At 45.7% G+C, this 10,944-nt stretch overlaps 2 protein-coding genes and 1 long non-coding RNA gene across 3 annotated transcripts; all 3 read right to left on the reverse strand.

Moving 5' to 3' along the window:
* Positions 1-360: 360 nt before the first annotated feature.
* LOC139560357 (leucine-rich repeat neuronal protein 1-like) lies at positions 361-2,702 on the reverse strand. Its single transcript, XM_071377047.1, has one exon. It carries the CDS (start codon positions 2,700-2,702, stop codon positions 1,140-1,142), a length of 1,563 nt encoding a protein of 520 aa, XP_071233148.1. The 3' UTR covers positions 361-1,139.
* Positions 361-3,278, reverse strand: LOC139560372 (leucine-rich repeat neuronal protein 1-like). Its single transcript, XM_071377083.1, has one exon. The coding sequence runs from the start codon at positions 3,276-3,278 to the stop codon at positions 2,853-2,855; it is 426 nt and encodes a 141-aa protein (XP_071233184.1). The 3' UTR covers positions 361-2,852.
* Positions 3,279-7,278: 4,000 nt separating this feature from the next.
* Positions 7,279-8,890, reverse strand: LOC139560382 (uncharacterized). The gene is made up of 4 exons (XR_011671927.1): positions 8,348-8,890; positions 7,893-8,032; positions 7,531-7,775; positions 7,279-7,414 (listed from the first exon to the last, which is right to left on the reverse strand). It is a non-coding gene; the product is annotated as an uncharacterized lncRNA (long non-coding RNA).
* Between the last annotated feature and the right edge of the window lie 2,054 nt (positions 8,891-10,944).

Raw genomic sequence — 10,944 nt, forward strand, 5'->3', positions numbered from 1 at the left:
GAATAACATGTTTATTCTCTCTCACTCTGATATAGTGTGCACACATGCACTCACTCACGCACACACACGTAGAGCAGACTGAGAGGGGGGTTAAGCTGACAGTGCGCTCTGTACGGCTGATTAGACTCAGGGGAGTGGGCTCTGCTGCACAGTGTGAGTCTGAGCCGTGAGCTCCATGCTAAGATACTGCTAATATTCTGCTGAAGCACATTGGAGGTGAAGTGGAACCATGTCCTCACGGAAAAATAACCAGAGCCAAGTGATCAGAGGTCAAACAGAGGTATAGTAACAGGTCATGGGCTGCACAATATAATTTCTACTGAGAAATTACTATAACAGTTGAAATAAATATGCAACAACTGATTGAGAGACATTTATATAAAACAAACAAACATGTTATTTATTTAAACTTCTTCCTCATATACAACATTTTGCATGTTAAAATCACAACAAAAGTTAGTGGTCAGCAACAGATTTGAGCAAATAAGAAATAAATAATTCAGAGTAAATAAAAAAGCTTCTACTGTACCTAGTTATGTTATCAAACATTCACATTTCTAGCTTTACAGCACATTTATCAGCAAACTAATTCCAAAAAAGAGTTTAAAATGATAGTTGATACAACATTACCGTACAATCGCTAGAGTTATTCAGTAGACAGTATACGAAGTCGAATCCCCTTAGTCAGCTTTAATTGAAGTCCATACAAACTCCTTTACAACTCAGTGCACAACAGATCACCTGTTTTACAAAAAGAGAGAATGAGCAGTGCAATCCCTAACAACATTGCCAGAGGAACCTTTACCTCGACTAATAGTACCTGCTGCTGCATCAACAAGACAAAAAGCTGTCCTTCAAAAACGCATCACAGAAATAAAATGCAGCAACTAAGACAATCCGGAAGCTAGACACAGCTGCCATCTTGGACTAGTCCAAACGATAAAAGAGAAAAAGAGAGAGTCAAACAAAGGGCATACGCTATACTAATAAAAATCCTGTCCTTTATCACTCTGCCATGTGTTAGCAAAGCTGAAAAATACAAAAAAAAATGTTTTATGACTTTTATACGACTTTTGCACCAAAATGGCAAAAGTGTGTCTGTGTGTGCTGGTGGAGGGGTGGCCTGTGCCAGGCCCGCTTCACCACATGTAGTAGCTGCGTGTGGTGTCCACGGGGGAGGGCTTGCTCTCTGTACCGCCCTCCTTGTCCTTCTCACTGTCTGCCTCCCATAGGTTGATGAGGGGCGGGTAGAGCTCATTGAGGGGGATGGAGGAGGTCTTCTGCATGTACTTCTTCAGGGAGTGGTGGTAGTTCTTCCTCTTCCAGCGCCGGGCCACGTACACCCCCACAGTAGCCAGGCTGAGGAAGGCCAGCATGGTGGCCATGACGGCTAGCAGGGCGGCGCTAGGTCTCTGGTCCAACACGTCCAGGGTGAAGGTGACGCTGCGCGTGGTCACGTTGACGCACGACTTGTGGGTCTGCAGGTGAATGTTGGACACAGTGAGGCACACCTCGTACTCGGTGGCCGGCTGCAGGTGGGTCAGGTTGTACTCGTGCACGTCGACGGGCACGCGTGCAGTGTAGGTGATGTGGGGGTTGTCAATCTTCATGGTGGCCGATGCCCACTTGAGGTTGGAGGTCATGACGTTGGAGTTGATCTTCCAGGAGACCAGAATGGAGTGGGACTCGGTCTGCTTGACGTAGATCTTCATCACCTCGGCGCTGTCCACCAGGGTGCCATTGACGCGGATGGTGGTGACGCGTGTGTCGGCGCCCTCTGTGTTCTGGGCTACGCAGGTGTAGCGACCTGAGTCCTCCACCTGGACGTGGGACAGTCGCAGGGTGCCCTCACTGCTCAGGTGGTAACGCTCCGACACCGTGTCCACCGTTATCTTGCTCCCCATAGGAGACACCCAGTATATCTCTGGCTCAGGCTCAGCCATAGCCCTGCAGTCCAGGCTGACACTCATGCCCAGCTCAAGGCTCAGGTGGCTGGGGAAGGTGTCGTGGGAGATGAAGGGCAGGCACTGCTCTGGGGAGTCCTGCAGCTTCACCTCTCTGACTCGCTGGCCCCGGAGCTCGGGCGGCGAGGTACACAGCATAGCCAGGGGCTCCATGAAGCGCACGCTGGTCCTGTTGGAGCTCATCCACTGGATGACACAGTCGCAGCGCAGTGGGTTGCTGTGCAGGCTGATCTCACGGAGGTTGGGCAGCGTCTCCACGGTGTGCTGGTAGACAGAGTTGAGGGCATTGTTGTTTAGCATCAGGCTCTCCAGGGAGGACACGTCCCTGAAGGCCGTCCGGTGCACGTAGGACAGCTTGGGGTTGTTAGTGGCCTCCAGCTTGGTCAGCTCAGGCAGGTTGTCCAGGGCGTAACGGTCGATGGATACCAGGTCAGCCATGTTGTTGATACCAAGCTCCTTCAGACTCAGCATGTTCCTGAAGTCTCCCTCATGGATCTTGTGCACTGGGTTCTTGTTCAGGTCCAGGAACTTCAGGTTGGGCACTTTCTGCAGGGCCAGCTGGGGCACCCGGACCAGCTTGTTGTCGTAGAAGGATAGGCTCTCCAGGTTATCCAGGCCCACCAGAGCATTCCCAGGAATGTCAGTGAGGTCCATGCAGGCCAGGACCAGGCTCCTCAGGCTCCCCAGGGGCTTGAAGTTCATGTCCAGGATGCCAATGAGAGGGTTCTCTCCGATCATCAGGATCTCCAGGTTGGGCGTTGCCTCGAACCAGCGGTTGTCGATAACCCGGAGCCTGTTGGAGTTGAGGTGGAGGCGCAGCAGGCTATGCAGACCAGAGAACGCCCCAGGGGCGATGGTGCTGATCTGGTTGTGGTTGATGTAGAGCTCCTATAAGTTGCTGAGGTCCTGCAGGCAGTGGTCAGGAAGCTGGCTAATCTGGTTCTCCTCCAGGTGAAGGGTGGTAAGCTGGTTCATGTTGGCCAGGCCCACAGCCTCCATTGTGCTGAAGTTATTCTGGGACAGGTCCAGCTCCGTCAGGTTGAACAGGGCTTCTAGCTCCCCGCTGGTGTGGGCGATGGAGTTGCTCTGGAGCAGCAGCACCTGGGTGTCAGAAGACAGGTTGGAGGGGATGTGTGTCAGCCGCAGGTCGTTGCAGTCCACCGTGGCCGCCTCCCTGTAGGTGGACTGGGGGGTGAACCAGGGGCGCACCTCACACACACACAGCCGCGGGCACTCCCCGCCCCGCACCAGGGGCAAAAGCAGCCCCACACACAGCCATCCCAGCGGGGGCCAGAGGAGGGGGCTTGGAGCCATGTTGTCTGCTCTCTCTGTCTGGTCACACTGAACTTAGAGGAGAGGCAGGGTTCCTGAGGACAGACTGAAGGATAGGTGTGGGGTCATGGGCATCAGTGTCCTCCCTTTTCAGGCTTGTAGTGTTTTTTTTCTAGAGCTGCGGTCCATCCACAGTTAGTGTGAGAGTGCGAGCAGTCCGCGATGATTGCGAGTGTGTGTGCGTTTCAGAAGGGGGCCAGGGGATGTTCAGGGTTGTCCTCTTCCTCCACTCACGTGTTTTTCTCTCTTCTCACAATTCAGCTGAATAAGTCTGCAACACACAGAAACCAGGAGAGGTATTAGAAGTCTGCAACAATGGTGAATGCATTACATTGTTCCATTATCATCCCAGAAACAGATGGTGATTTAGATAAAGAATAGATATAGAGAGGGAGAGGGAAACTGCGAGATAGAGGGGGCGGAGAGGGATTGAGAGTTCCCGGTGAGAGATAAAAGCCATAAAACATATCAGACAGTGATTTGCATTTAATTTAACACAGCTGATACTGACAAGGCTTCCCAGCTAGCACATAAATTTCTGAGAACCTCTTACATCTTGGTGAGAGCGCGGTTGTTCTATGGTTATTTTGCATACAATCTTCCCACAACTTTCTGGGAATGGTACAAGATAGTTGCTTGGCTTTGGAACATCCTTAGCCCATTTAGGTACTTTTCAAAAAACTTTATTTTCTTGGAATTTCATTACTTTAACAGAACGTTTCTTAAAAGTTCAAACATGGTTACATTTAAAATAAATGTAGGTTATGTTCCAGGAACGTTCGCCAACTGGTTTGACATTGGGAATGTTCTAAAAAAAAACATTAAGAAACAATGTTCTTCTGTGTGTAACGTCCTGACCAGAGTTATTATGTGTTTTGCTTGTTTAGTGTTGGTCAGGACGTGAGCTGGGTGGGAATTCTATGTTGTGTGTCTAGTTTGTCTGTTTCTATGTCCAGCCTAATATGGTTCTCAATCAGAGGCAGATGGTAATCGTTGTCCCTGATTGAGAATCATATATAGGAGGCTTGTTTTGTGTTGGGATTTTGTGGGTGTTTGTTTCCTGTCTCTGTGTTTGTTCTGCACCAGATAGGACTGTCTCGGTTTTCACGGTTGGTTATTTTGTTTGTTGTTTGTAGTGTTCACTTGTTGTTATATTAAACATGTTGAGCACTGGCTACGCTGCATTTTGGTCCTCTCTTTCACCCCAGGAAGAAAATCGTAACACTGTGGGAATTGTATTATTTCAGCATAACGTTTCCTTATGGTTCTATTTAAAGTCATGTTCTCAAATTTGACGTTAAGAAAATATTCCATAAAAACCACAAGAGAACTTCAGTTATGTTCTAAGAATGTTATTTAAAAACATATACCATTCTCAGCATCAACAAAACTCTTTCTATTATCTTTTTAAAGATGCACTATGCAAAAATTGCTCCACCATTTCCTGGTTGCTGAAATTCTAATAGTTCTCCTAATTTCAGTTTGTGACAAAACCAGCAAGTATAGTGTAGAGAGTCCTTGTACCATCTAAACCACTGTGAAATATATTTTTCATAACCAAAAATGTAGCATTTTCAGCTGTTTGAAGCTGGTGTACAAAACCGAAAGAAAAAGATGCAAAAATTTAACATAAGCACGGCAAGCATATAAATAACACACAGAACAGATTTGACTGTTAAAACAGTCATCACTAGCCGGCCTCCGCCCAGTACTCTGAACCTTACACGGAACCCAAACCGGCTGCGCACGTGCGTCTCTTGCATACATTTATTTTGTCCCCCTACACCAAATGCGATCACGACACGCAGGTTCAAAAATAAAAAACAAACTCTGAACCAATTACATTAATTTGGGAACAGGTCGAAAAGCATTAAACATGTATGGCAATTTAGCTAGTTATCTTGCACTTGCTAGCTAATTTGTCCTATTTAGCTAGCTTGCTGTTGCTTAGCAAATTTGTCCTGGGATATAAACATTGAGTTGTTATTTTACCTGAAATGCACAAGGTCCCCTACTCCGACAATTAATCCACACATAAAACGGTCAACCGAATCGTTTCTAGTCATCTCCAGGCTTTTTCATCTTTGAACTTAAATGGTGATTGGCATCTAAACTTTCATAGTACACTGACCGGCAACACAGTTCGTTTTTCAATCACCCACGTAGGTATAACCAATGAGGAGATGGCACGTGGGTACCTGCTTCTATAAACCAATGAGGAGATGGGAGAGGCAGGACTTGCAGCGTGATCTGCGTCAGAAATAGAAAGGAGTTCTATTTTAGCACTTGGCAACGCAGACGCTCGTTGACGCGCGCGAGCAGTGTGGGTGCAATAATTGAATAACATAGATTTCTACATTTATTTTGCAACGCTCGCGCACGCGACGCGGGCGTTGTGGTCAGCCTATTAGACTGCTGCCCTATGTACATAGTCATTGAACACTATGTAAATACTCAAGGAACCCAACGTGTGCCAGGAAAACCTTCCCCACACCATTACACCACCGCCACCAGCCTGTACCGTTTACACCAGGCAGGATGGGGCCATGGACTCTTAAGCCAAATCCTGACACTGCCTACAGCATTACGAAACAGGAACCGGATTTCATCGGACCAGGCTTTGTTTTTCCACTCCTTAATTGTCCAGAGTTGGTGATCACGTGCCCACAGGATCAACTTCTTGTTTTTAGCTGATAGAAGAGGAACCCGTTGTGGTCGTCTGCTATAATAACCCATCCTTTACAAGGACCGACGAGTTGTGCATTGCGAGATGCCGTTCTGCATACCACTGTTATACAGAGCCGTTATTTGCCTGTTTGCGTCCCGTCTGTTAGCTTGCATGATTTTTGCCATTCTCCTTCGACCTCTCATCAACTAAATGTTTTCACCCACAGGACTACCACTGACTGGATGTTTTGTGTTTGTCAAACCATTTTCGATAAACCCTACACCCTATTGTGCGTGAAAAGCCACGGAGGCCGGCCATTTCTGAGGTACTGGAACCAGCGTGCCTGGCAGGCACCGACGATCATGCCACGCTCAAAGTCGCTTAGGTCACTTGTTTTGCCCAATCTAACATTCAATTGAACAGTAACTGAATGCCTTGATGCCTCTCTGCCTGCTTTATATAGCAAGCCACAGCCACGTGACTCACTGTCTGTAGGAGTGAACCATTTTCGTGAACTGGGTGATGTACCTAATAAACTGTCCACTGAATGTATATTTATATTCCGGACTCTGGTCTGGAAGGTAATTTCCTGAAATTCTATCCATTTTGCCATGGGGTGTTGTACTGGTTATTTAAAGGGTAACTGCACCTGCTGATTTGGCCTAATTTCTTGGATTGCTTCTCAAGAAAGGCTGGCGGCCATTACAGAAGCCAAATGTGAGTTGGCTTGGGGGTGTGGTTTGATGTCTGTGTTTCTTGGGGGTGTGTCCTTGCCATCACCAAGACACACCTATCTGTCAGACCTTTCCGGCAGCTGTTTCCCTCCACTCAATCATAACAAACAAACCTCCTGCAGGTTGACTTCAATAACTACAGGCAGAGATGTATGGTGAGATGACGGAGGAAGCTTTGAATAGGTCAGTAGCCTACAGAGTTATATGAAAAGAATGCAATGGCTGAATTGATGTAGATATTCTAAACTAAGTGTTTTGCTAACTTTCAAATGTAGCAACAGGTCCGTGTTGAATAAACAACCACTTACATCATACCATAGAAGCAATGTTCTGCTAATATAACAATGCGCACCTTTCACCTTTCCTTGTCATGCCCAGCCGATACAGATACAGTGCCAATCAACATGTTGTCTGGTGGTAATGGGGCTACCTTGGCAAACATGTCAGAGTGGCCATACCTTCCAATGTTGTGTTCCGTATACAACAGGAGTTTCCTGATTTTGGTGCAGAATACACAGGGTTTCTCCCTCCCCATATTGACTGATACCATTCAATAATTAAAAAAGACAATACAAGTAAATGTTGTGACAAGTTAAACATTTATGCCGAGTGCCAGGTCTCTCGCCATTCAGAGCCATCAGTATCAAGCCCGTCTGTCAGCGTGGACTTCATCAAATCATCTTGCAAGTCTCCACATGCTGGCTCCATATGTGTTTCTGTGAACACATACACATATAGTCACTGTTATAATACCAATGGCAGTTAGGAGAGGTAATATCTAACATACAAACAGGTCATATGTTGAAGTTTGAACAGGTCAGATAAAACCTACCCAATTATGGTCCTCCCCATCAAACAACCAAGACTGGCATCTGCAAAAACATATACAGTCCTCTCCATCTGTAGAAATAGGCAGAGTTAATCATTGACACATGGAATGAAAAGGGTGTTACAAATACTGGACATTTCTGCTGTAATGTTGTGGATGTGTTGAGCACCAGGTCTCTCTCCATTAAGAGACGTCAGTATCAAGCCTGTCATTTGGGCAGGACTCCAGTGCTGGCTCCATAGATGCATCTGTGAACACATACACAGTACAGTCCCTGTTCTACTACCAATGGCAGTTAGCATAGGTGATATCTGACAAACAAAAATATACTATGTTGAAGTTTGAACAGGTCAGACTAAACCTACCTAATTCTGGTCTCCCCATCGACGACCATTGGTGAGCAGGTAAGAGGTGAGGCTGGAGGTGAGGTCTTTGCCAGAGCCCCAATGATGGTCGTCAGGCATGGGAGAGTAGATCATCAGCTCCTGGCCCCTCATCAAAGATACTGGTCGGTCACACACAAAACACACACACACACACACACAGAACGTTGATTACATTATCAATGGTGGTTATGAATAGCCTGGTGGAACCAACCTGATTGCTGCATTCACCTTTCTATTTCACTTCAGATATCATAATATGTGAATTCAAATAGAATGGTGAACGCACCGATCAGGCTGGTTCCACCAGGCTAGGTTATGCTCTGGACACTACATGCATTTAAGAAGTAGAAAATAAGCAACAAATAATGTCAGTTTATATCAATTAGGTTTCATAATTGGGTTATAAAATGTATAAAAGTAATAAAGTGGGCTACCTTCTGTATTTGTACAAATGATGAGCTGGGGAAAGCCGTTGCCGCTGACAGGTGAAGGTTGCTGGCCGGATACTTGCCAACATGTGACTGACTGTTCCATTCATAGTGATGCTCACAGCAAGGGCATGTCTGCATGATGCTGATGAGGGCTCTCTTGCTGGTCTTCTCTATGATGCATGTTCGGCTGCAAACTGGACAACTGCAGCAGGCCATCTTATGAGGTGGTGTTGACTGGGAGGGCCTGTGACAGGGTGATATAATAGACAGTCAAGTGGTAAATTGCATTTTGTTCTAAAGAAAGGACCAAGCTTTTTGCTAATGCACTTCACAACAAAAACGACTACCAGTTGTATCTGCTTGGCTGGGGAATTAGCCTACTGTACTGAACAAAAATATAAACACAACATGCAACAATTTCAAAGATTTTACTGAGTTACAGTTCATTTAAGGAAATCAGTCAATTTAAATAAATAAATTAGGCCCTAATCTATGGATTTCACATGACTGGGAATATAGATATGCATCTGTTGGTCACAGATACCTTAAAAAAAAGTAGGGGGGGTGGATCAGAAAACCAGTCAGTATCTGGTGTGATCACCATTTGCCTAATGCAATGCGACACATCTCCTTCGTATAGAGTTGATCAGGCTGTAAATTGTGGCCTGTGGAATGTTGTCACACTCCTCTTTAATGGCTGTACGAAGTTGCTGGATATTGACGAGAACTGGAACACGCTGTTGTATACGTCAATCCAGAACATCCCAAACACACTCAATGGGTGACATGTTTGGTAAATATGCAGGCCATGGAAGAACTGGGACATTTTCAGCTTCTAGGAATGGTGTACAGATCCTTGCGACATGGGGCTGTGCATTATCATGCTGAAACATGAGGTGATGGTGGTGGATGACTGGAACGACAATGGGCTTTGGGATCTCGTCACGGTATCTCTGTGCATTCAAATTGCCATCGATAAAATGCAATTGTGTTCATTGTCCGTAGCTTATGCCTGCCCATACCATAACCCCACCACCACCATGGGGCACTCTGTTCACAACGTTGACATCAGAAAACCGCTCGTCCACACGATGCCATACACGTTGTCTGCCATCTGGCCGGTACAGTTGTAACCGAGATTAATCCGTGAAGAGCACACTTCTCCAGCGTGCCAGTGACCATAGAAGATGAGCATTGGCCCACTGAAGTCAACCCCACAGTTTCATCAGCTGTCTGAGTGGCTGGTCTCAGACGATCCCGCAGCTGAAGAAGCCGGATGTGGAGGTCCTGGGCTCGGGTGGTTATACGTGAGCTGCGGTTATTAGGCTGGTTGGACGCACTGCCAAATTCTCTAAAACAACGTTGGAGGCGTATGGTAGAGAAATGAACATTCAATTCTCCGGCAACAGCTCTGGTGGACATTCCTGCTGTCAGCATGCAAATTGCATGCTCCCTCAAATCTTGAGACATCTGTGGCATTGTGTTGTGTGACAAAACTGCACATTTTAGAGTGGCCTTTTATTGTCCCCAGCATAAGGTGCCCCTGTGTTCTGAACATGCTGTTTAATCTGCTTCTTGATATGCCTGTCAGGGATGTAAACAAGTTTATGCACAAATTTGAGAGAATTAAGCTTTTTGTGCATATGGAACATTTCTGGGATCTTTTATTTCAGCTCATGAAACAACACTTTACATGTTGCGTTCATATTTTTTGTTCAGTGTAGTTTATCAAGCCGGGTATTTTTTAATACAACTTTCCATGTAACACACATTACCTGTTGTTGTTGATGAAGCCGTCTGTGTCGTCAGGGAAGTAACTCGGGTCACTATTTGAGGCCTCATGATGGCGTGTCCAGGCGGAATTTTAACGTCTGTTCTCAGGAGGTTTAAAAAACGTTCCGTTTTACCGGTCAGGAAATATATGGCTTCATTCCCACACCATAGGAAACCAAAAACATAAGTTCCCACAACTTCCAAGGAACCAAATGTGCTAGCTGGGTTTTAACCTAAATAACAGCATGAATAACAAATTCATATCTGCTAAACAGGCTACTGACAGCGCAACATTTCTGTGAAACTGAGAGTAATATATTTAGTTTGCTGCTGACAAAGTGAAAATAAACAGTCACACCGGTATGTTAGAATACATTTATGAGCAAGTCAAATACATGCACATCAGGTTTTGTGCAGACCTGGTTTCAAATACTATCTGAAATCATTTTGAATATTTTAGCTGTGTTTGATTGACCTTGCCTGTTTCAATGGAAACAATAGACAAGTCCCAAAAGTAAAAATCCCACCCAAACAGCAAATGTTTAAAATATTTGAAAGATTTAAAATAGTATTTGAGCCCAGGTCTGGTTCTATGTTTGGACTGAAATACCTGACATTCTGTATAGTTTCTCAGCAGAGGGTTAGACTGGAGATATCACCCAGCCTACACAGCACCAGCCTGCAGACTTCTTGGGGACTAATTTGATATGCCTAACAGGGTCGAATACATCTGTGAAATTATTATTGTTGCTGTGCTATTGTGCAGAGGTTAGTTTCTGTCTTTTAATGAGCTTTTACTCAGCCAAAAACAGGTGAAAAAAGCAAAC

Source organism: Salvelinus alpinus, chromosome 2 (assembly GCF_045679555.1).
Source record: "Salvelinus alpinus chromosome 2, SLU_Salpinus.1, whole genome shotgun sequence".
Lineage (NCBI taxonomy): Eukaryota > Metazoa > Chordata > Actinopteri > Salmoniformes > Salmonidae > Salvelinus > Salvelinus alpinus.

Coding starts and splice junctions, on each gene's coding strand:
- LOC139560372 (XM_071377083.1), bottom strand. CDS start 3,278: ATGGCTCCAAGCCCCCTCCTCTGGCCCCCGCTGGGATGGCTGTGTGTG.
- LOC139560357 (XM_071377047.1), bottom strand. CDS start 2,702: ATGATCGGAGAGAACCCTCTCATTGGCATCCTGGACATGAACTTCAAG.